The sequence below is a fragment of the Salvelinus sp. IW2-2015 genome, linkage group LG14, assembly GCF_002910315.2.
Source record: "Salvelinus sp. IW2-2015 linkage group LG14, ASM291031v2, whole genome shotgun sequence".
NCBI lineage: Eukaryota > Metazoa > Chordata > Actinopteri > Salmoniformes > Salmonidae > Salvelinus > Salvelinus sp. IW2-2015.
In genome coordinates, this window is record NC_036854.1 from 52,679,516 (window position 1) to 52,706,141 (window position 26,626).

General features: G+C 43.2%; 2 protein-coding genes across 12 annotated transcripts in view; both read left to right on the forward strand.

Annotated features, from left to right (window-relative positions):
• LOC111973203 (poly(U)-binding-splicing factor PUF60) overlaps window positions 1-10,404 on the forward strand; it is a 27,953-nt gene extending 17,549 nt beyond the window's left edge. For all 4 annotated transcript variants that reach the window (XM_024000482.2, XM_024000485.2, XM_024000483.2 and 1 more), the window contains 3 exons: window positions 1,239-1,377; window positions 7,763-8,022; window positions 9,715-10,404. In XM_024000482.2, the coding sequence (XP_023856250.1) occupies window positions 1,239-1,377; window positions 7,763-8,022; window positions 9,715-10,014 (699 nt within the window). In that variant the 3' untranslated portion in view covers window positions 10,015-10,404. The remainder of the gene's footprint in view (window positions 1-1,238; window positions 1,378-7,762; window positions 8,023-9,714) is intronic.
• Window positions 10,405-23,264: 12,860 nt separating this feature from the next.
• The window catches only part of LOC111973582 (protein scribble homolog), a 132,521-nt gene continuing 129,159 nt past the window's right edge, over window positions 23,265-26,626 (forward strand). For 3 of the 8 annotated variants that reach the window (XM_070446732.1, XM_070446734.1, XM_070446736.1), the window contains exon 1: window positions 23,268-24,572. In XM_070446732.1, coding sequence (XP_070302833.1) covers window positions 24,414-24,572 — 159 coding nt within the window. In that variant the 5' untranslated portion in view covers window positions 23,268-24,413. Of the gene's footprint in view, window positions 24,573-26,626 lie in introns of all 8 variants that reach the window. The other 5 variants (XM_070446737.1, XM_070446738.1, XM_070446733.1 and 2 more) reach the window with 4 other exon arrangements.

The following is a 26,626-nucleotide window of genomic DNA, read 5'->3' on the forward strand; positions in this document are numbered from 1 at the left end:
TTAGATTTTTTTCTTCTCCCAGTGCCAATTAGATTTTTTTCTTCTCCCAGTGCCAATTAGATTTTTTTCTTCTCCCAGTGCCAATTAGATTTTTTGACTTTTCACTATCGGCCAAAAGCTGGCTAACGGAAATACCGACACAAGTCAGCAATAAAATATAAAAAAATGTTTTTAACCTTTATTTAACTAGGCAAGCCAATTGAGAACAAATTCTTATTTCCAATGACGGCCTAACCCGGCCAACCCTAACCCAGACGATGCGGGGCCAATTGTGCGCTGCCCAATCACGTCCGGTTGTGATACAGCGTGGATCGAACCAGGGTCTTTAACGACGTCTCTAGCACTGAGATGAAGTGCCTTAAACCGCTGCGCCACTCGGGAGCCCTCATGAGTTCCATCAGCAGCAGATTTTAATTTAGAATGGAAAATGAATGTGTCTATTAGAGCTGGGCGATACCAGTATCGCAGTATTTTTTTTCCATGGCAAAAATGTAAACACGAAACAGACCAAATTCTTTGGTCCTTTAAAAACCTGCTGTAAAATATTGTGTGCTTTTGCTCAACAACATAATGATCTTTGTTTCTAACACTAGGATTTTCCTAAAGAAGTAAATCCACTTTGTGTTTTGTTTCCTTGCCCGGATACTAACGTGTATAGTGATACTGGTATCGTCCCGGCCCTAGTGTTTATGCAACGAACCAAATCGCATCGATTCGTTCTTTAAACAAACCGAATTGTACTGAATAATTTCAAACTAAAATGTATCGGAGCCCATGTATCTAGATAAGTATCGAATCGTATTGAGACGTAAAGATCTCTAAAAGGTATATCCTGTGACTGGCCCTTGCTTTTGTCATTTAAAGTACTAGGATAATACTGAGATGCTAAAGCTCCTCCTGTAAACTAATTGGGCGTGTAAGCTAATTACACCCTGGAGTCTCACTGCTCAAGCATGCACTCCCACTGCTATATTTGGCAGTGGCACTGACATTAGTCATACTTCTGTTTAGTAATAAATAGTAGTCTTGGGAGTTTAGTGGTTGTTTATATTATAACATATAACACCTTTTACTAGTAGAATATTGTATATTGACCTGCCACTTAAAAAAAAAGTTTAATCGGTGTCGAGCTTTGAGGACAGGTGAGATGCAGAGTAGAACACTATACATGCTGTATGAAGTCTGACTGTGCCACCTCACTGTGTTTTCCTGCTAATGCGTCCCGCCCCTCTCTCAAGGAGGCTGTGACCGGGGCGTCCATCTTGGGGGCGATGGCCGGGGCAAACCAGATGGGACAAATGGGACAAATGGGTTCGATGGGACAAATGGGCATCCCTCAGGCAGTCATGGCTGCCCAGGCCCCCGGAATGATCACAGGTGTGTATTGAGATGTGTGAGTACAAAGGGTGTTGTCCACTGACTTACACACTCACTTAGGTCTGTTTGAATGTTTTAGAGCAGTGGTTCCCAAACTTTTTATATCTCTTTTATTTAGCCATCTTAGATATAAAACTTTATTTCTTCATTGAAAATTGTGAATAACTCACCACAGGTTAACGAGAAGGGTGTGCTTGAAAGGATGCACATAACTCTGCAATGTTGGGTTGTATTGGAGAGAGTTTCAATCTTAAATAATTTTCCACACGCAGTCTGTGCCTGTATTTCGTTTTCATGCTAGTGAGGGTTGCAAAGGGTACGTGGTTGCAAAGGGCATCAGTGTCTAAACAGCGCGAATTGCCAAGGCAGGATACTCTGAGCGCAGCCCAATCCAGAAATCTGGCAGTGGCTTCTGATTTAAATTCAATTTTCACAGAACCGCTTATTGCAATTTCGATGAGGCTCTCTTGTTCAGATATCGGTAAGTGGACTGGAGGCAGGGCATGAAAGAGATAACGAATCCAGTTGTTTGTGTCGTCCGTTTCGGGAAAGTACCAGCGTAATTGCTCACCCAATTCACTCAGGTACTTCGCTATATCACATTTGACATTGTCCGTAAGCTTGATTTCATTTGCACACAAAAAATCACACAATGATGGAAAGACCTGTGTGTTGTCCTTGTTAATGCAGACAGAGAAGAGCTCCAACTTCTTAATCATAGCCTCAATTTTGTCCCGCACATTGAATATAGTTTTGGAGAGTCCCCGAAATCCTAGATTCAGATCATTCAGGCGAGAATAACATCACCCAGATAGGGCAGTTGTGTGAGAAACTCGTCATCATACAAGCGGTCAGACAAGTGAAAATGATGATCAGTAAGAAAACTTTAAGCTTGAAACTCAATTCAAAAAAACTTGTCAATACTTTGCCCCTTGACAACCTTTCTAGGACAGGCGTTCCGCTAGCGGAACCCCTCGACAACATTCCGCTGAAAAGGCAGCGTGGGAAATTCAAAAATATTTTTTTAGAAATATGTAACTTTCACACATTAACAAGTCCAATACAGCAAATGAAAGATAAACATCTTGTTAACTTGTCTGGGATATGTGGGACGGTAGCGTCCCACCTAACCAACAGCCAGTGAAATTGCAGGGCGCCAAATTCAAAACAACAGAAAGCTCATAATTAGAATTCCTCAAACATACAAGTATTTTACACCATTTTAAAGATACACTTCTCGTTAATCCAGCCAAAGTGTCTGATTTCAAAAAGGATTTTACGGCGAAAGCACACCTTGCGATTATGTTAGCTCAGTACATAGCCACAGAAAAACAGCMATTTTTCCAGCCAAAGAGAGGAGTCACAAAAAGCTGAAATAGAGATAAAATGAATCACTAACCTTTGATGTTCTTCATCAATGACACTCATAGGACTTCATGTTACACAATAAATATATGTTTTGTTCGATAAAGTTAATATTTATATCCAAAAACCTCAGTTTACATTGGCGCCATGTTCAGAAATGCCTCCAAAATATCTGGAGAAATTGCAGAGAGCCACGTCAAATAACATAAATACTCATCATAAACTTTGATGAAAGATACATGTTTTACATAGAATTAAAGATACACTTGTTCTTAATGCAACCGCTGTGTCAGATTTCAAAAAAACTTTACGGAAAAAGCAAACCATGCAATAATCTGAGACGGCGCTCAGAAAGAAAATTAAAATTCTCCGCCATGTTGGAGTCAACAGAAATTACATTATAAATATTCCCTTACCTTTGAGGATCTTCATCAGAATGCACTCCCAGGAATCCTAGTTCCACAATAAATTGTTGTTTTGTTCGATAATGTCCATTCCTTATGTCCAAGTACCTACTTTTGTTAGCATGTTTAGTACACATATCCAAACGCTCGTGCAGGTCCAGCCGAACGTCGGACGAAAACTTCAAAAAGTTATATTACAGGTCGAAGAAACTTGTCAAACTTAGTATAGAATCAATCTTTAGGATGTTGTTATCATAAATATTCAATAACGTCCCAACTGGAGAATCCCTTTGTCTGTAGAGAAGCAATGGAACGCAGGTCGCTATCATGTGAAATGCGCGTGACCAGGACCTAGCTCTCTGCCAGACCACTGACTCAAACAGCTACCATCCGGCTCCACATCACAGTAGAAGCCTCATTCAAGGTTCTACAGACTGTTGACATCTAGTGGAAGCCGTAGGAATTGCAAACAGATCCATATCCTACTGTGCATTCAATAGGGGCTGATTTGAAAAATCGACCAACCTCAGATATCCCACTTCCTGGTTGGACTTTTCTCAGGTTTTCGCCTGCCATATGAGTTCTGTTATACTCACAGACATCATTCAAACAGTTTTAGAAACTTCAGAGTGTTTTCTATCCAATAGTAATAATAATATGCATATATTAGCCTCTGGGACAGAGTAGGAGGCAGTTCACTCTGGGCACGCTATTCATCCAAAAGTGAAAATGCTGCCCCCTATCCCAAAAAAGATAACCAGCACACTTCGGTATGTTGTAAAAGCGTTACATGGTCGCTGCACATATCATTGCATAGTGCAGAAAATACACAAGAGTTCAGGGGCCTTGCTTTAACAAAGTTAACCATTTTCACTGTAGTGTCCAAAACATCTTTTAAGCTATCAGGCATTCCCTTGGCAGCAAGAGCCTCTCGGTGGGTGCTGCAGTGTACCCAAGTGGCGTCAGGAGCAACTGCTTGCATGCGCGTTACCACTCCACTATGTCTCCCTATCATGGCTTTTGCGACATCAGTACAGATACCAACACATCTTGACCACCAAAGTCCATTTGATGTCACAAAGCTGTCCCGTACTTTAAAAATATCCTCTCCTGTTGTCCTGGTTTCCAGTGGTTTGCAGAAGAGGATGTCTTCCTTAATTGACCCCCATAAACGTAACGGACATATACCAGGAGCTGTGCCAGGCCCGCCACGTCTGTTGACTCATCCAGCTGTAACACATAGAATTCACTGGCTTGTATTTCGAGGCAGTAATTGTTTCAAAACATCTCCTGCCATGTCACTGGTGTGTCGTGAAACAGTGTTGTTTGATGAAGGCATTGTCTGTATAGTTTTTTTTGGCCTTTTCCCCCAGCATTGTCCCAGCCATATCCGCGGTAGCAGGAAGAATGAAGTCCTCCACGATAGTATGGGGCTTGCCTGTCCTAGCCACACGGTAGCTCACCATATAAAACGCTTCTAGCCCTTTCTTATTAATGGTATGTCTTACTACTCAAAAGTCGTCTTAATTCTTGCTCAAAATACTCCTAGATTAGTACTTTTGCACATATAACACACTGTGGCTGAGGAAAGGCACTACTCCCAATATAAGTGAACCCCAAATCAATGTAGTTCTCATCATATTTGCGCCTCTTCTATGGTCCAACGTCCCTGTCTGTTCGGTGCTTTCCCGGGTAAGGGGGCAGTAGCTCTTTGGCTGCATCAGATTCACAACTGTCAGTGTCCATGCTAGCTGGGCTAACAACAAATGTAGAATTACTGATGCTAGCATTGGATGTGCTCGTGGAAGCAGAACAACTTATGTCGTCGACAGGTGCAGGTGTAGTACTGTTGGTAGTAGCAGTACTACCAGTAGAGCTGGTATGTGTCTCTAATGACGCGGGCCTTAGTTTAAAAAAGTATTTATACATTTTCGTGCAAACAGAATGCGCAGCAGCTACGTTTGGCAACATACGGACCATTAGTGGAATTCCCGCGAGATGGGGTAACAGTTAATGTGATTGGATGTTAATTATTTGACTAGGCTACCTGTATTTGACATTGTGTTGTTATTTCGCTGAACACTAGATGGTTTAATTTTATTTTTGGCAGTGAAACGAGGCTACTCGGGCAAGAAAAATACCTCACCCAAATGTATAGCCCCTGTTGGAAAATATAAATGGACTGTTTGAAAACCCCCGACGGCAGGGGTACCCCAGTTTGGGAATATCTGTTTTAGAGAATAAGAGGATCGTTTGAGTGATTTCAAAATGTGTCCTTTATCTACTCAGTGCAACAGTGTTGAGGGATTATCTGGTTAATCAGGTTGGTGTTTTTTTCCATCTGAACCTGGTCATTAAATTGTGTTATAAAATCTTGACTACAAATAGGTTGACATGAGACCGATAAGAGAAACAAGGGAATTGCAACAGAGGATTTGACTCTTATGAAGGGAAATTCATGCATATCATGTCTCATAGAAGCTATATCAATGAAGATGTACACTGAGTAGGGCTGTCCCCGACCCCCAAAAATATTGGTCGATCATGAGTCGTTTTTTTCGACCAATCGACTCAAACATGTGTTTCCCCATATATAGACACACCCGCGTTTTAATAAAATCAACTATATGTAGGCTACTGAGCTTGTCTGATGTTTTAAGCACACGTTGATTAAATAATTAAGACACACAAATGACTCGGGAGCCAGATATCAAGCTAGCCTAACCAGAAGGAAGAAACCTGTTCCCAAAGCATCACCTGCTGCTTCTGGCCTTCGCAGATTCTGCTATTACGATCCCGAAGTTGCCAGTAACCAGGGGCTTGGTAACCTTTTCCATTTGGAGTGCCAATTTATCTTACCATTTCTACTGATCTGTGTGCCAGTTATGATTTTCATATGCACATTTTCATGCAACAGTTTCATTCATTTTATAATTAAGTCGGATCTCAGATTCACTTGTGTGATTAATAAAAATTCTATCTAAATGAAAACTATTCAAATCTAAAAGTAACTTTTATTGCCATTGGCAACTATGTAAAAACAGTCTACATAAAGCCAACAAATAAAACATTGCAGCCTGCAGGTAGAAAATATGATAAAAATAGATCACATTGGCTACACATGGCCTGTCTGAAATGAACTTGAAACATTGTGTTAACTATCGTCTTGGTCCATCCTGAAGCTTGCACTAACAAACTTGCAACATTATATAAAATATTTTGGACCCTCAGTTTCCAGTAAGCTCCAGACATACAAAGCTGTAGGATATTTGCGCAAGGGATAAGAAGTAATCAGGTAGACCTATTTATGATGTTTCCACCGGATCAGAAAATTACGTTTTTTTCCCCCTTTCAAACTGAGTGGTTATCAAAAGGGGGAGAGCTGGAAAGATTTTTCAAATGGGCTACATTGAGGAACTATTGTCATTCTCAATGGATGTAAAAACAGACTTAGTTTACTTTCTGTTTTAGGTGATGAAAATATCACTTTGAGAAGCTCCACAGCTCAGTAGTGGTGGTGAGTTAAGACAATCAGAAAAACGATCAGATCCCCAAATGGGCCCATTTATAAGCCTACATTTGCAAGCAGGCCAGGTAGCCTAGGCCAACTTCTATTCCATAATCAGGTCAATCAACATTGACAGTAGTGCTCAAAACAAAAGACAATGACTAAATTGACAACTCGTAAATGGAATGAAATAAACCAAAACTTGTTTCTCACAAGTGTAGCATAGGTTGTGCACTCTGCAAACAACGTGTCCACTCCGACAATGAGAACTATAAAAGACTAATATTAATATATTGAATGCATTAACAGAAATTACGTTGGTCTAACAAACATTGTAGATTACAAATGATGGGAATTAACAGTAAATATACTACTGGTGATACTGGTGTGCCGTCTCAACGGCCTCCGTAATGGATTAGTCCACTGAGACGGGCGTCAATCAAGATGTGCCATAATTATTTCATTTTTCATTTTAACTGCTGGACAAACAATTATCGGCCGACCAACAGCTTATCGACAAAACAATCGACCAGTCAACTAAAACGGGTCAGCCCTAACACTGAGTATACAAAATATTAAGGACACCTGCTGTTTCCTTGACATAGACTGACAAAGGTCAATCTAGGTGAAAGCTATGATCCCTTATTGATGTTACTTGTTAAATCCACTTCAAATCAGTGTAGCTGAAGGGGAGGAGACAGGTTAAAGAATGAATTTTAAGCCTTTAGACAATTGAGCCATCGATTGTGTATGTATGGCTTTGGTAGTAGGTGCCAGGCGCACCAGTTTGTGTCAAGAACTGCAATGCTGCTGGGCTTTTCACGCTCAACAGTTTCTTGTGTGTATCAAGAATGGTCCACCACCCAAAGGAAATCCAGCCAACTTGACACAACTGTGGGAAGCATTGGAGTCAACATGGGCCAGCATCCCTGTCGAATGCTTTCGACCCATTGTAAAGTCCATGCCCCAACGAATTGAGGCTGTTCTGAGGGTAAATGGGGGGAGTGGGGTGCAACTCCAATATTAGGAATGTGTTCCTAATATTTGATGTACTCTGTGCATATTTGTATGGCTGACGCATGTAATTGTCCCTCTCATGTCCCTGAAGGTGTGACACCAGTGCGTCAAAACCTGCCAGTGCTGCCCCAGGTGGGCCTGGTCAACCCTGTGCTGGCCTCGCCGCCTGTGATCACCAACCCAGCCCAGCCCAACCCCTCTCTGCAAGAACTGCAGAAGAAGAAGCAGGAGGAGAAGGAGATGCTGCAGGACGGGACAGGCCAGGAGATGTTGAGCGACCAAGAACACATGAGTATCTCAGGCAGCAGCGCCAGACACATGGTCATGCAGAAACTGCTGAGGAAATCAGAAGTAAGACCAGACATGAAGATAAAGATATTTCAGGGATGCAAGCTTGTCGCTTTTTATTTAATTTATTTATTTAACGAGGCAAGTCAGTTAAGAACAAATTCTTATTTACAGTGACGACCTACCTGGCTTATAGGCCATCCACGTGAATTGTGTAGATCCAAGGAATATGCTTCTCATATCGAAATAATTGACTGAGGACAGAATGCATCCCTACCCGTTCTACAAAGTGAATATCAGTCATCAGAATGAGCGCTTCATCCAATATCCATCTGTCTCCGTCCACTCTTTCTGCACATCTCCATCAGTTTTAAAATGTAATTTAGCCGTGATGACAAGCTGGGGTGTGCAGACTGATAGGTTTTCTGTTTGTTTAATTGTTGGAGTGGGTCGCAGCGCAAGTGAAGTGGACAAATTGTGTCTATTCATTTTGCCTGTTACAACCAAAAGCACAGACCAGCCTCACTAGACTTTGCTGTCATGCAGCCATAGAGAAATGCCATAAAGGAAAAACAGTGCACAGTGACAGCCACGCCTTTATATCTTTGAAAACCGTGTCTCTAGCCCAAACCATTCAAAAGTTATTATCGGGGCTACCTTTCCCCTTTCTACTGTGAATTTGCATGCATTTGATAGAATTTCATAAACCTAGTCGAGGGCCGTTTTATGTTAATCGCAGGCCGCTTATTGTTGATTTGATAACAAACAGCCTTGCTTATTCATGTTAGCTAGCTAACAGCCTGGTAACTTGACCAATATGATATGCACACATTTGGATGGCACAGGAAGAATGGAAAAGGGATAGAGAGCCTACTCAAAGATGTGCTTCAAAGGTAGGATGCATATGCCTACTCAATGTAATTTTAAGCTATATCTTAATCAGAAATATTTTTTGTTCTTAAGTTTGGAGCAGTGTGTGTGGGAGGGAGAGCGTAATATACAGTCTTAGGCAGGGGCGCAACTTTCACTGGGGACGGGGGGTTCATGTCCCCCCCACATTCTGAAATTGCATATTACCCCCCGCCCCAGTTTTATCATTGGAATGTGATACTAAACGAGGCAACGGTGTGCTTTAGGACCATGCGGACGCCTCCGAGCGATCCGGTAGGCTGTTTGGAGTGTTTATCCAAACAGCCTAAGTTATGTCCCCCCGACTTCTAAAGCCAAAGTTGCGCCCCTGGTCTAAGGTGTAAAGTAGGCTAAATATGGTTTCATATAGTTTTTTCCACTTACTGCCACAATGACATGCAGATCAGTGTGCATTTATATTTCTTACTACATTCCGCCTGCCCAATCACATGTAGGCTTTTGGATATGAGCAAATCAGCCATTTTCTGCAGTAGCCTATTCTATTATACAGTGAACACTGAAGGTAAATTCAATGTGGTTGTATTGAGTAGAGGTGTAAATATCAGGGACAGGTTTTTGTGTAGCACATGTGCAGAACGTATAGAAAACGGGAACAGGACGCAAATAAATGTTTTCTTGTACTTCTCACGGATTTTAAATGTGTTTCTGTGCTAAAAAAGGTAACCTTTTTGGACCCTTACCAGTTTGCTTCTGTGATATTTGCCTTGTTTCGTGGCATAAATTTCACAAAAGGTGCAGTACTTTCACTGAAAAGTAGATTTTTTTGTTGATATAATGCGAATTGGATTGGTATACATATTGACATGTTGTCGTGCTCGTCCCCAGTCTACGGTGATGGTGTTACGGAACATGGTGGGGCCAGAGGACATCGATGACGACCTGGAGGGTGAAGTAACTGAGGAGTGTGGCAAGTTTGGTGCCGTCAACCGAGTCATCATCTACCAGGAGAAGCAGGGCGAGGAGGAAGATGCCGAGATCATCGTCAAGATCTTTGTGGAGTTCTCCATGGCCTCGGAGATGAACAAGGCCATCCAGGCACTCAACGACCGCTGGTTCGGGGGTCGCAAGGTCATCGCGGAGGTCTATGACCAAGAGCGCTTCAACAGCAGCGACCTCTCCGCATAAACTGTCTGAAATGGTCGCCCAACACCCTTCCCATACCCGTTGCTCAAACTCACTTCAGCCACTCTCACTGCTGCTAGAGATTTGAGCCTCTTTTTAACTTGTATTTTTTTAAATTGATGTTAATATTATTAATGGTCTCTTTTGAGGGATTGGTTAAGAAAGGAATATTTGCACCTCATGGATTTTGTCTTTTCACCTACTGTGAAGACTTGATTTCTTTTTGTATTATTTGCAGCTTTTTTGTAATCAAAGTGAGAAGTTATGTTTAGGTTTTACCCTCTTTTTAAGTTTGCCAATGTTTGCTCTTCTAACATTGTCAGGACTCTTTAAACATTGTTTTAGAGCCATTGGTTCCAGTTTCCTCACAAATAAATTCTTCAACTATGCAAATGTCTGTTGTGAATTTCTTTTAGTTTGGAATGGAAAAATCCTTTCAAACACGAATATTCCACATTCGACATTACAATAGAACATTAAATCATATCAGTTGAAACTTCAATTAACAAACAAAAACGGTACTGAACAAAAATGTAAATGCAACATGCAGCATCTGAGAATCTGGGGACCCATGCCAAATCTTTTCAGTCTCTTGAGGGGGAAAAGGTTTTGTCGTGCCCTTTTCACAACTGTCTTGGTGTGTTTGGACCATGATAGATCATTGGTGATGTGGACCAAGGAACTTGAAACTCTCGACCCGCTCCACTACAGCTCCATTGATGTTAATGGGGGCCTGTTCGGCTCGTATTTTCCTGTAGTCTACGATCAGCTCCTTAGTCTTGCTCACATTGAGGGAGAGGTTGTTGTATTGGCACCACACTGCCAGCGCATGCTTTGAGTACATGTCCTGGCAATCCATCTGGCCCCGCAGCTTTGTGAATGTTGACCTGTTTAAAGGTCTTGTTCACATCAGCTACCGAGAGCGTTATCACGCACAGCAGGCGGAGAGCAGGAGATTCCAGCTCAATGCACTATACTTGTACAACTCCGGTTAACTTGAATACAAGAAGATACAACAGGATGTTGCTAGGCAGATTAGCTTGCAGACGGGGGAACCGCAGCACGAGCTAATACAGCATGTAGCTAGTAGCAGCTCCGCTAGGACGAGAGAGGGCTACTGGGAGGAAAAGTGTCCGAGTCAAGGACATGGCAGCGCTAAAACAAGCCACAATGCAAGGAACTGTGAAATATGTGGTTAAATGCTAACCAGCAAAGAGTGATACTCTTTGCTGGTTAGCATTTACAAGCGTAAATGGTACGCTCAGATTGTAAAACAGTGTTTTGTGAGCGTGTGGGCTTGCTAAAACTTTGAGAAGTACCTCTACGGACTAGACAGCTTCAGGCTGGTCACCGACCACAAACCCCTTGTGCCCCTCATTAACAGTAAGGACTTTGACAATCTTCCTATCAGGTGTCAAAGACTTGATGAGATTGAAGCATTACAGTGGGATCGCAGAGTACGCACCAGGAAAGACACTTGCTGTAGCTGATGCTCTGTCCAGGGGTCCACTGAGAAACCACAAGGGTGCAGCAGACTCCCACAGCGACTTAACCGCTTATGCCGTATCAGTTGTAAGTAATCCACCTGCTTCTCCACAGAGAATGGAGAACATCAGTCTGAACAAAGAATCTGACCCACAGCTGCAGCCAGTGCTGTGGTTCATCAGAAATGGGTGGCCTGTGTACTTAGAGAAAACCCCTGAATCGATGAGACTTTTATCAGGTGAAAGGGAAACTAACTATACACATGGACATGTGGGAAACCACATAGTCATTCCCTTATGCATGAGGAAAGAAATCCTACATACGATTCATGATGGACACCAAGGGCTGGTTAAGTGCAGGGAGAGAGCTAACCAGTCAGTGTGGTGGCCTAAAATCTCACTGGAGATACTCACAGTTTGCACCACTGAGCCATTTGTGTCTAGTGAGCTGTGAGTACAAAAAGCAAAACTACCTAGTAGTGTCAGACTACTATTCTAGATTCCTAGAAATCCTCCACCTTCCAACCATGACCAGTAGCCAGGTCATAGCCAAGGTCAAAGCAACCTTTGCTAGGTTCGGAGTCCCTAAGATCCTGGCTAGCGATAATGGCCCCCACTTGGCAAGTACAGAGCTAAAAGATCTCAGTATATCAGAACTCAGGATAAGACCCAGATGCAGACAGCTAGAATCACAGATGTTTATTGACCCAAACAGGGGGCATGCAAAAGACAGTTCAAGGGCAGGCAGAGGTCCGTAATCCAGGGCAGAGTCAATAAGGTACAGAACAACAGGCAGGCTCGGGGTCAGGGAAGGCAGACGTTCGTAATCGGGTCAGAGTCAGGCAGGTACAGAACGGCAGGCAGGCTCGGGGAAGGCTGAATGGTCAGAACCGGGGAAACTAGGAAACAGAAACTTGAGAAAGATGGGAAAGCATGCTGGTAAGCCCTGGCAAGACGAACTGGCAACCGACAAACAGAGAACACAGGTATAAATACACGGGGGATAATGGGGAAGATATGCGACACCTGGAGACAAGCACAAAGACAGGTGAAACCGATCAGGGTGTGACACGGTATGGAGTTTGACTTCATACATGTGACAAGCAGCCCCCACTTCCCACAGATTAATGGATATGTGGAGAGGGCTGTATAGACAGTCAAGTGAATTCTCAAGCAGACAGACCCTCTCTCTGCTCACGCTGCTGACGTACACACACTCCTGATCCACAGGTATCAGCTAATGTCACACGATCAGGATGAGTGTGAAATCCAGTTGAGAGACTGGACCTGTTAAACTTTGAAAAGAAAGATCACCTCTTCTATATATATACAAAAAATGGTTAAAATAGACATTGAATGTTGTTTATTATGTTTATGAGCTTACTTGGTGGTTAGCCAAACACGGAACAGTTAAGTTGAAGATGAAACTGTGGTGTTTAACATTATAGTTACAGGTATAGTTTTGAGAAGATCAGAAGTTACTTTATGGGTTATGCTTACAGTAAAGGTTCACTTGTGATTCTAGATTGTCATCTTGATAGCTACATTATTTAATAACAGTAGACAGGGTTTGAATGTAAACATACCATTGATAAGCTGTTGGGGAATGTTTTATTAAAGGGGGAGATGTGATGAATGGGTTCATTCATATTGTTGTGCACATGTGCTAACATGACTATTTAGCATACAGTTGCATGTCGTTTGTTACTTGGCATTTATGTTATTAAATGTGGTAACACGTTGAAAAGAACCTACGGATAAAAGTATCATATTTATCTCTAACCAAGGCCATTACATATGCAATCTAATCTACTCATCACTATATTTTTCAGAGGTGTCTATTTACCACCACAAACTGATGCTGGCACTAAGACCGCACTCAACAAGCTGAATAGGGCCATAAGTAAACAAGAAAATGCTCACCCAGAGGCGGGTCTCCTCCTGGCCAGTTATTTTAATGTATCAAACCTGACTTCTTCCTCTTTGGTTGGGTTTAACGGCGGTTGGCATCCAATATGTTACATTACTGCCCCCAACTAACTATAGTAAACTTTGTGATACAAAATCGGAAAAGGGAGAAAAAAACGAACTAACCCTAAACTCATTAAAAACCACTACCCCATTCCACTATTTTGACCGTATCTGCTGCTGCACCATGCCAACAGCCTAGGAGGACAGGACACCACCACTCAACACACCCTGTAACTCTTCTGAAGTCAAATCTCGTACACCCAAGTACTTCTCTGCAGCTTCCACTACAACATCTATTTTTTGTGATTTACATTCCATTCCTGCGGTACAGTTGATAACCATTGCTATGAACCCTAAAAAGCCAACCTTACGGAGGCATATATCACTCGTAGGCATATCCCTCTGTGCTGGCACAGGTCTACTACTCCCAGGATCCTCTCAGGATCCCTCACCCTTGACCCACCATCCTCTACTTTCTTCGCTGCCTCAGCGTCTGCAATGCTCTGACTCTGGCCACCTCAACCTGCCTCTCTCGCACCGGACACTTCCAATCCCCAGCAACATGGGCACCCTTACAGTTGACACACACAACTTTATACATCAAAACTACCCAATCCTCTGTCCCATGCCCTCCTGCACACTTCCCACATCTTGGAATCTCCCTCCTCGACACTGCTGCCACATTACCATAAACATGGCACCCGAAACACCACAGTGGATTCAGCACAAAAGCTCTAACAGGATAACTGATATATCCTAACATGACTTTGTCGGGTAAAGACTCTGATTCAAAACTCAAAAGAACAGACTGTGACACCTCTGTTTCACTACGCTTCCCACCGGGTCTACGTTGCACCAAAAGACGGGTGTCACAAACATCAGGTATCTTCTACTTCAATTGCTCCACCTCCACACTTAACGCTACCTCAGAAATCACTCCTTTCAATGGTGCTCTGTTCCTAAGAGCAAAGCAAGAAACAGATCTTGACCCAATTTGCATATCACAGAGTGCCCGCTCCATCTGGGAGGAAGAAAGACAAACAAACATCACAAGTCCACTTCGGGTTACCTTCACCGATTTAACAGTACCCAACATATTTTTCACCCAACCTGATACCACATATCGATCAGCCAAAAGGCCTGGATCCACTTTCTCCAAGAATCTCACTCCCTCTGGGCCATTACTACTCTTTATCATAACCATGTCCATTGATGCAAGGCTCAGGCTTCGAGTTCCTCACCACATCTTCCACCTCACTTAAATCTCCCTCATTCACTTCCATTTCACCTCCAGAACTCTGTCTGGCGGACATCTCACTCTGTTTGTACTTGACCCCAGTCTTCTTCGACACACCATCTCCCTTTTTATCGCCATCTTCATCAAATTCAACCTCTGCTTTCCTCATTCTCATTGACCTCTTCTTCCTCTTTTTCCTCCTCCATTCCTCCTCCGAAATCTACCTTTTTGTGTCCCCGTCGCAATATTCCTCTTCTCCCAGCTTTGCTAGAGGCTCAGTGGCATCTCGACATAGCTACATATCATAATTGTTCTGCTTGCCTCGTGTCTTCTCCGGGCGCTGACATTTTGAGAGCATGAGCAGCGGCACAACTCCCTGCGCTGCTCATTTGCCAGTATTAGTCTTAGTAGCTTGTCTCCAACTAAACTGAAATCCGTTTTAGCTCATTTCTACCAGCATGTCACCTGTGCAACTAGAGCCAAAAAACCCTCTAGATGACCTTTACTCCACACACAGAGACACATACAAAGCTCTCCCTCACCCTCCATTTGGCAAATCTGACCATAACTCTACCCTCCTGATTCCTGCTTACAAGCAAAAACTCAAACGGAAAGCACCAGTGACGCGCTTAATACGGAAGTGGTCCGATGAAGCTACAGGACTGTTTCGCTAGCACAKACTGGAATATGTTCAGGGATTCATCCAATGGCATTGAGGAGTWTACCACATCAGTCACTGGCTTCATTAATAAGTGCATCGGCGACATCGTCCCCACAGTGACTGTACGTGCATACAGTGCCTGCAGAAAGTATTCACACCCCTTGACTTTTTCCACATTTTGTTGTGTTACAAAGTGGGATTAAAATTGATTTAATTTGATTTTTTATCAACTATCTACACCAAATACTCTAATGTCAAAGTGGAAGAAAAATGCTAACATTGTTTTGATTTTTATATGGGGAAAAAACCCGAACATATCTTATTTAGATAAGTATTCACCCACMTGAGTCAATACATGTTAGAATCACCTTAGGCAGCGATTACAGCTGTGAGTCTTTCTCTGTATGTCTGAAAGAGCTTTTCACACCTGGATTGTACAATATTTGCTCRTTATTCTTTAAAACATTCTTCAAGCTCTGTCAAGTTGGTTGTTGATCATTGCTAGACAGCCATTTTCAAGTTTTGCCATAGATTTTAAGTAAAAACTGTAACTAGGTGTCACGACTTCCGCCGAAGTCGGGTCCTCTCCTTGTTCGGGCGGCGCTCGGTGGTCGGCGTCGCCGGTCTTCTAGCCATCATCGATCCACTTTTCATTTTCCATGTGTGTTGTCTTGTTTTTCCTCACACCTGGTTTAAATTCCCTCAATGTGTTGTGTATTTAACCCTCTGTTCCCCCCATGTCTTTGTCTGGGATTGTTTATTGTAAGTGCTTGTGCACGTGTTGTTTGGTGCGCGACGGGTTTTGTACCCAGCTTATTCTTGTTGTTTTTATGCCGTGGGTTTTGCTATTAAACTGCTCCGGCTATTACCAAGTTCTGCTCTCCTGCGTCTGACTTCCCTGCCACCGATTACGCACCCCCTTACACTAGGCCACCGGAACATTCAATGTCGTCTTGGTAAGCAACTCCAGTGTATATTTGGCGTTGTGTTTTAGGTAATTGTACTGCTGAAAGGTGAATTTGTCTCCCAGTGTAAGATTTTGCCTGTGCTTAACTCTATTCTATGTTTATTTTTATCTTAAAAAACGACCTAGTCCTTGCATACCCATAACATGATGCAGCCACCACCATGCTTGAAAATATGAAGAGTGGTACACAATGATGTGTTGTGTTGAATTGTCACCAAACATAACGCTTTGTCTTCAGATAACGCTTTGTCAAAAAGTAAATTTCTTTGCCACATTTTTCGCAGTATTACTTTAGTGCCTTATGGCAAACAGGATGAATGTTTTGGAATATTTTTATTCTGTATAGGCTTCCTTCTTTTCACTCATTTAGGTTAGTATTGTGGAGTAACTATGATGTTGTTGATCCATCCATCCTCCTATCACAGCCATTACACTCTGTTTTAAAGCCTCCCGAGTGGCACAGTGGTGCATTGCAGTGCTAGCTGTGCCACTAGAGATTCTGGGTTCGAGTCCAGGCTCTGTCGCAGCCGGCCGAGACTGGGAGACCGATGGGGCGTCACACAATTGGCCCAGCATCGTCGGGGTTAGAGGAGGGTTTGGTCGGCAGGGATGTCCCTGTCCCATTGCGCACAAGAAATCCTGCTCTGCCCTCCGACGAACCATCAAACAGGCAAAGCATCAGTACAGGACTAAGATCGAATCCTACTACACCAGCTCTGACGCTCGTCGGATGTGGCAGGGCTTGCAAAGGGATTACAAAGGGAAACCTAGCCGCGAACTGCCTAGTGATGYGAGCCTACCAGGCGAGCTAAATGCCTTCTATGCTCGCTTCGAGGCAAGCAAACTAAACCAAACATTAGAGCATCAGCTCTTCCGGACGATCTCCGTAGCAGATGTGATAAAGACCTTTAAACAGGTTAACATTCATAATTCTGCAGGAGCAGACCGATTACCAGAATGCTTACTTAGAGCATGCGCTAACCAGCTGGCAAGTGACTTCACTGACATTTTCAATCTCTCCCTGAACCAGTCTGTAATACCTACATGTTTCAAGCAGACCACCATAGTCCCTGTGCCCAAGAATGCCAAGGTAACCAGTCTAAATGACTATCGCCCTGTAGCACTCACATCTCTAGCCATGAAATGCTTTGAAAGGCTGGTCATTACTCACATCAACACCACCATCCCAAAGCATACCACCCCCAACAGATCCACAGGAGATGCAATTTATATTGCATGCCACACTGTCCTTTCCCACCTGGACAAAAGGAACACCTACTTGAGAATGCTGTTCATTGACTACAGCTCAGCGTTCCATGGGACTGAACACATCCCTCTGCAACTGGATCCTGGACATCCTGACGGGCCGCCCCCAAGTGGTGAGGGTAGGCAACAACACTTCCGCTACGCTGACAATCAACACGGGGCCCCTCAGGGGTGCGTGCTTAGTCCCCTCCTGTACTTCCTGTTCACCAACAACTGCATGGTCGTGCACAACCCCAACACCATCATTAAGTTTGCCGACGACACGACGGTGGAAGTCCTAATCACCAACGACAACAACAGCCTATAGGGAGGAGTTTAGAGACCTGGCAATGTGGTGCCAGGACAACAAAGTATCCTTCAACGTAAGCAAGACAAAGGAGCTGATCGTGTACTACAGGAAACTGAGGGCCAAGCATGCCCCCATTCACATCGACGGAGCTGGAGTGGAGCGGGTCATGAGTTTCAAGTTCCTCAGTGTTCACATCACTAAGGACATGTCATGGTCCAAACACACAAACACAGTCGTGAAGAGGGTACGACAATGCCTCTTCCCCCTAAGGAGGCTAAAGATATTGGTCATGGGCCCTCAGATCCTCAAAGTTCTACGGCTGCAACATTGAAAGCATCTTGACTGGCTCCATCACCTCGTGGTATGGCAACTACTTGGCATCCGACCGTAAGACGTTACAGAGGGTAGTGCGTACAGCCCAGTACATCAAATAAATAAATATATACATATATATTGGTTGCATACACATATTTAGCAGATGTTATTGCGGGTGTAGCGAAATGCTTGTCACTGGGGCCGAGCTCCCTGCCATCCAGGTGGTGTCAGAGGAAGGTCCTAAAAATGGTTAGACTCCAGACACCCAAATCATAGACTGTTCTCTCTGCTACCACACGGCAAGCGGTACCGGAGTGCCAAGTCTGAGACCAAAAGGCTCCTGAACAGCTTCTACCCCAAGCCATAAGAATGCTAAACAGTTCATCAAATGGCTACCCGGACTATTTTTTTTTTCTTTCACTGGCTCTATGCACACTCACTGGACTCTACCCACACACCCACACACCCACACATACTACACTGACACTCCAATACACACACACACACACACTACATACGCTCACACACACACAAAACACACACACATAGACACAATTTCATTCTCTTTCATACTCTTCACATACGCTGCTGCTACTCTGTTTATTATCTATCCTAATTGCCTGGTCACTTTTACCCCTACCTACATGTACATATTACCTCAACTACCAACACTGTGCTACTCTGTTTATCATCTATCCTGATTGCCTAGTCACTTTTACCCCTACCTACATGTACATGCAGTATTACCTCCAATTACCTCAACTACCTCGTACCCCTGCACATTGACTCCATACCGGGACTCCTTGTATATAGCCTTGTTATTGTTATTGTATTGTGTTACTATTTCCTTTTTTATTTAGCTAATTGTTCATAGTTTTTAACTCTGCATTGTTGGGAAAGGGCTCTACACCTGTTGTTTTTTGCAAAATTGACAAATACAATTTTATTGATTGATTGAAACAGGGTGATTCCATATAATTTTATAAATGCCGACAGATAATTTGTTCTTTTGACATGGTGGGAYCTTTCTGTCGGTAAAATTAATTATGCGATAAATGCCTGTGGAAACACTTTTATGCAGCAAATATTGTTATACTGACCATCATATTGAAGTAAATCTGGAGTCATGCCATGATATTGTTTGTGGTCCTCCATAAAACTAGGGAAACCCATGCAGGTATTGTAACGATTGTCGTCGGGAGAAGGAGAAGAGGACCAAGGTACAGCGTGGTAAGTGTTCATTATTTTATTTAAACAACTGAACAAAACAACAAAAACGACAAACAAACAGTTCCGACAGGTGCAACAAACACTAACCAGAAAAGAACCACCCACAAACACAGGTGGGAACAGGCTACCTAAGTATGATTCTCAATCAGAGACAACGATAGACAGCTGCCTCTGATTGAGAACCATACCAGGCCAAACACATAGAAATACAAAACAAGGACAACATAGAACACCAGMCATAGAATGCCCACCCAAACTCACGCCCTGACCAACCAAAATAGAGACATAAAAAGGATCTCTACGGTCAGGGCGTGACAGGTATTAGGCTACAGATGCAATAAATTAAACACACCACTGGTGGGAAAATTCGCACCTTTTCTTTATGAAGATTTTAGAATATTCGCATGAAAATCTGTCACCAATTGGATGGAAACCTAGCTACAGTTTGTATGTACCCAACCCACACTGTATCTGCCAGCTGTTGGCTAGAGCRCACATGTGCAAGACCAGAGTAGGCACATTCGCTCCTACTGTATATAACGCAAAACATAATTATTATTWTTWWTWTTWTTTWTTTGGTACATGGGAATATAGCCTCTAAAGTTATTTGTAATGTGAACTATGACCTTCAGCACAGTGATGCCGAAACGTTGGTAAATACCCAATAAATTACAGGGAGTTCATATGTGGAATGTGCGACTCTCTTTATTTTGATATGTGCCCTCATCACGCCTTTTTTCYCGCAAACAAATCTATTKGATGGAAACACATCTTCGGTGGGAAAATGTTTATATTGTTTTTATGCAGCTTTTAGAATATTCATATGTATATCTGTTGTCAATTAGATGGAATCCTAATAATTGAGATAAAGTATGTGCATAGATATGCATTGAAAATTGTTATTATTGAACATGTTTAAATGAGATGTTATAATTTACTTTGTTTATTCAAATGTTTCTGATTATGAAATTCCCACAGTTTTAAGCCTATTTTATGTGACATCTGTCTGTAGATTCTGGAGGCTCTTTTTTTCAAGGTTAAATAATTTATTGGTCGTAGCTTGATCATATCTTTGCAAATGATGCCTGAAAACGTGTTGGTAACTGTCTACCATGAATGAGGTCACATACAGTACCAGTCAAAAGTTTGGACACAGCTAGTCATTCAAGGGTTTTTCTTTATTTTTACTATTTTCTACATTGTAGAATAATAGTGAAGAGATCAAAACTATGAAATAACACATATCATGTAGTAACCAAAAAAGTGTTAAACAAATTAAAATATATTTTACATTTTAGATTCTTCAAAGTAGCCACCTTTTGCCTTGATGACAGCTTTGCACACTCTTGGCATTCCAGCTTCACCTGAAATGCTTTTCCAACAGTCTTGAAGGAGTTCCCACATATGCTGAGCACTTGTTGGCTACTTTTCCTTCAMTCTGCGGTCCAACTCATCCCAAACCATCTCAATTGGATTGAGGTCGGGTGATTGTGGATGCCAGGTCATCTGATGCAGCACTCCATCACTCTCCTTCTTGGYCAAATAGCCCTTACACAGCCTGGAGGTGTGTTTGGTCATTGTCCTGTTGAAAAACAAATGATAGTCCCACTAAGTGCAAACCAGATGGGATGGCGTATCGCTGCAGAATGCTGCGGTAGCCATGCAGGTTAAGTGTGCCTTGAATTCTAAATAAATCACAGACAGTGTCACCAGCAAAACACCCCCACACCATCACACCTCCTCCTCCATGCTTCACGGTGGGAACCACACATACTCCGCGTCACAAAGACAGCGGTTGGAACCAAAAATCWAAMATTTGGAGTCATCAGACCAAAGGACAGATTTCTACCGGTCTAATGTCCATTGCTCGTGTTAAGAAGCAAGTCTCTTCTTCTTATTGGTGTGAAGGCCTGATTCATGCAGTCTCCTCTGAACAGTTTAWGTTGAGATGTGTCTGTTACTTGAACTCTGTGAAGCATTTATTTGGGCTGCAATTTCTGAGTCTGGTATCTCTAATGAACTTATCCTCTGCAGCAGAGGTAACTCTGGGTCTTCCTACTCTGTGGCAGTCCTCATGAGAGCCAGTTTCATCATAGCGCTTGATGGTTTTTGCGACTGCACTTGAAGAAACTTTCAAAGGCATTAAAGGTTAATTGGTGGATTTTCATCCTTCTTAATGCGTTTGAATTAATCAGTTGTGTTGTGACAAGGTAGGGGTGGTATACAGAAGGTAGCCCTATTTGGTAAAAGACCAAGTCCATATTATGGCAAGAACAGCTCAAATAAGCAAAGAGAAACAACAGTCCATCATTACCTTAAGACATGAAGGAACATGTTAATTGAAATTAATTCCAGGGACTACCTAATTTGTATTTAAAAATAAATAAATGATGTGACCTTTTTTAACTAGGCAAGTCAATTAAGAACAAATTCTTATTTACAATGACGGCCTACCAAAYGGCAAAAGGCCTCCTGCGGGGACGGGGGCTGGGATTAAAAATAAAATAAAAACATAGGACAAAACACACATCACGACAAGAGAGACAACACAACACTACATAAAGAGAGACCTAAGACAACAACATGGCATGGCAGCAACACATGACAACAGCATGGTAGCAACACAACATGGCAGCAGCACAACATGGTACAAACATTATTGGGCACAGACAACAGCACAAAGGGCAAGAAGGTAGAGACAACAATACATCACGCAAATCAGCCACAACTGTCAGTAAGAGTGTCCATGATTGAGTCTTTGAATGAAGAGATTGAGATAAAACTGAAGCTGGTTGAGAGAATGCAAAGAGTGTGCAGAGCTGTCATCAAGGCAAAGAAGAATCTAAAATCTAAGATATATTTTGATTTGTTTAACACTTTTTTGGTTACTACATTATTCTATATATGTTATTTCATAATTTTGATGTCTTCACTATTATTCTACAATGTAGAATAATAGTAAAATAAAGAAAAACGCTTGAATGAGTAGGTGTGTCCAAACTTTTGACTGGTACTGTATCCATCTGTCATCGGACCCGCTTTTGCCAACCTGTGTTATTACATTACGCATTTGCTGAATTCGGCTGTGCAGTCTGTCTACTTCGCTTTCATTACCGCTAGATGGGGCAATTTATTAAGCAACGAAGTAGAGCGTTTTCAACCTTTAACATAAAGCCAACCTAGGCTGGCTGACGCGACCCTCGGGAGAGCTGTGAACACACAGGTCTGGAAAGGAGGCCGGTTGATGCAATATTCGCTCAGAAGTTGTGCGACGGGTTTCATTGCTTCTCTCAAATGATTTTTTTTTGAGGGGGGTGAACTTSAAAATGTGTTTGAAATAGAAAATCCAACTGTTGTAATGGAAGGCGTCGGCCTCGGGGGCTGTGCGTGTGGGTGTTTGAGTGAGAAAAACACAGCCTTCTTCATTATTGACACATTGTGCCAACAACATCAAAGAGCCATTCCAGACTCTGAAGTCAGAATGAAAACCAGAATAAAGCCAACCCTCTTCTAAAAGTTATATTGAAGACCTCCTAGCCCCTTGGGGTCGCTATTACCTATTTGCAGTTTGGGTGTTTGCTGGGGGAGGGAGGGAGGGAGAAGGAAATAATTGGTGCACTTGATTTTATTTTTCTGGATATGTGTGGCTGCACTGACCGGCGTATGCAGTCCTGTCAGTGTCGGGCGGTAGTTGTCCTCCAAAAAACTAAGGCCGATATCAACTCTAAATTTGATTTGGATGTCTATTCATTCTAGCTAAATATGAAGGAAATGCTGAGTAGCCACTAGGCATGCGTGTAAGATGAGCGAGGTGTCAGTTGTAAATCTAGCACACCCAGCTCCAACAACAATAAGGAGGAGTCAGTGGTTAGCGCTCTCCACCACATCCTTATATCGCCACACACCCGGTCGGAGTGAGGAAACTCCCGAGCAGAATATTTTGCGAYAGAGGATTTCTACAATGTTCAGCTAAATGAAGGAGTCAAAAGCCCAAACACCTCGGACTCGTTCTGCGTGGCATCCCAGGCGTGCACAGCTAGTCACAAAAGCAGTGGTACCTCCAGTTTAGCCCTGCCCAGCCTCACACACCCCACMGGCCTGGCTCAAGGAGGGAGGGAAAATAAGATTGTTGATAGTGTGGGTTCAATAGTTGTTGCTTTACAAGTGTCACGAATTCTGGTTATTGTTTTCAGTGCAAACAGCTTTTGAAAGACTGCCCAGAATTGGTTTCGAATTTGGCGTTTGTTTCCGTAGACTAAAGAGGCACGAGTGCTCACAAGCTAGTAACGTTAGCGACACAAGACAGCAGACGAGTTYCATCCCTCCAGACGCAACTTCGAGAGGCCATTCAATGTGCCTACATTGGACTATTTCCGATAATGCAACAGCCTGTCATATTTTACGGATCAGCTTTATCGCATTGAGCAACATAACACACATGTGYAACGGGGAACCATATAATATTTGCCAAGCTAGCTAGTAAGCTAGCCATCTTGCTAGACAGGTCAGCTTCCTTGTATCAAATGGCAAACTGTCTAGTACTAGTAACTAACGTTAATGATGGCTGGACTGCTTTGTCAGAACTATGGAAATGAAAACGTTAGTTTGTTTTAAAGTACGTTTTTTTTTTAGATTATTAGCAAACCGTATATAATTTGAAAAGACATTGACTCCAAACACGGAAGCTAGTTATTATCGTATTTTTTAAATGTAATCTATCACATTTGAGTCGCTGAGAGCCAACAAAAGACTCAATTTTGGATATCAATTGACGAGACGAATTATTTCTGTGTCCCTGGTTTTAACTGGATTTGGCCTCCCCTTTTGGTTCGACGCGGGAGCAGCGGGATTTCGACGTCCACTCATCTGTCACGTCGATATTTGTATACATTTTCCTATCCCTCCACAACCTTTCYCCGTTTCTCTCTCCGATGCGGAGTGCTGAGTAACGCCGGCAACCAAATCGATAACGGCGGCCGGACATGCTGAAGTGTATCCCTTTGTGGCGTTGTAACCGCCACGTCGAGTCGGTGGACAAGCGACATTGTAATTTGCAAAATGTCCCCGACGAGATATTTCGCTACAGCCGCAGTCTGGAGGAGCTTCTCCTCGACGCTAACCAACTCCGAGAACTACCCAAGGTAAGCAACCAGTGATTTTCATTAGCACATTGTGGCCTATCCTGGCTATCCAAATCATTATGCATGGTCAAATCAAGGCTAGCGGACTAATCTCCACTCTATCAATGCATGCAACCATGAGCAACCCCCATGGAACAGGTGGCTAATGTTTTGATTAAACATCTGGCAACATCAGTATAGTTAACTGAGAATATTAACTAACTAATCCCGTCACGCAGGAACAACATACTGTTTATTTAGAATGTGGTTTAAATGCTTTTTAATTAATATTCCAAACACAATATTGGGTGAGTGTTGTAGCTACTTTCATATTCTGGGGGCTACGACTGTATACGCGGGAAGGTATGATGCTACCTTTTATGTCCTCTTATTCTTGTCAATGGTTACTCAATGCATGTGTCATCAAAGTAGCTGAGAGAGGAGGTGTGTACCATCAGGCTGGCTGCTCAGAGCAGCTGATGGCACATTGTCAGCTGACAGCACATTTGATAACAGCAGAGAATAGGAATCGGAGGAGAAACGGGTCTCTGCCTTCCTTGGATGCTTGCAGTGTGGAGTCAAGCAGAGGCGGCTGCTGCTTCAGAGTGGAGTGGGCATGCTGCATGATATCAAATGTGCAGACGGACTCAGCAGATGAAAGGAGTCCGCTGGCCTGCACTACGTTGCCCGCAGTAACGGCACAGGCCGGTGGGATTGGAAACCCATTCACACTACTCCTACATGACAAATGACATAAGCTCTGCTGGCATGCTCCTCCTGTTTATTTTTAGGGGAGCTGGATGGTTATCTGGCTGTGCATTATGTTCCCCTCCAGCTTCCAACACTCATTTACACCAGAGCACTGGGGCGTAGGAATGACCTGACTTTCGCCTCATTATGCCGCTGTGTTCATTGTTCTGCTACGGGATAAGGGAATGGCTGTGCAAGATAATGGACCTCAAGTTCATCAGAGATGTGTTGCTGCTCAGAAATGCTGAGACAGGCTCTCAGACATGGCTAGTGGTGGTGGGGAGAGTGGCACAGTCACCAGTAGTTCTTCTGTCGTGTCGACAACCCATCAGAAGCTACGCTAAGCTACGCAAAGTCTACTGAAGTGTGCAGGACCACAAGAATCTCTGGAGAGTTTGAACACCTGTGTAAGTAGTCACTAGTCAGTCACTTGTAGGCCTAAGTATTCTGCTTAGGCTGTTGATAGTCTACCACTTGAGTCATGCCCTGAGTCCCAGGCCATTATATTAAGATATGCAAGCCCCAGTACCAAAGGTAATGAATCACAAATTGCATTTATTACTTAAGTTAGCAGAGAGAATGCAATTGTTCACAATCTAATCCAGTCAAAAACACAATCTGATTTGTCAACCAAGACCTCAGTTGCACTCGCTCTTAAAATGTCACTCACCTTTTGCCTGAGTTTTGTACACGGACATAACGGGGATGAGAGGGGCCCGTGTGTGTGGCTGTTTGTGCTGACTTGGCCAAAAAGCTCTGTTTATGACTAAGCGGAGCGGGCTGAGACTTGGCTCAGGCCCCTATGTTCACTGGAGGAAGGACACAGACAAATAAAGGGAGAGGAGGGTGTTGGGGAGTAGCTCAGTATAGCTCTAGGACTCACAAAAGCACACGCAGACATCGTTGTTTAATATTCAACTCGGCTGCTAGTTAGGCTAGATGCTGACTGGGGTTTCCTGACACAGCTCAAGGCTGCTGTGGGGGGCTGTATCCAAGAGTGCATCGCCTGGTCTGCTTGACTCAGCATGGCTGGGCCCAGTCACCGAAGGGAGGGCCTGGCGGTGCAGGGGACCGTGAGGCTGGCAGAAGACATACACTCAGGACCACTAACACAGCACTGTAATTAGCCGAGAGACACAAATGTGGTGTGACAGAGCAGGTGGCCGTGTTGCGTGCAGACACAAAGCATATGGTCCCCTTGCCTGCATTTATATAAAGGCTGCAGAGAGTGGGGGCCATCAGAGGTCACACCCATAATAGGCCGTGTGGAGAAAACATGGCAATAATGGTGAACGCTCAAACCATAATAGAATTGTGAGCTCTCA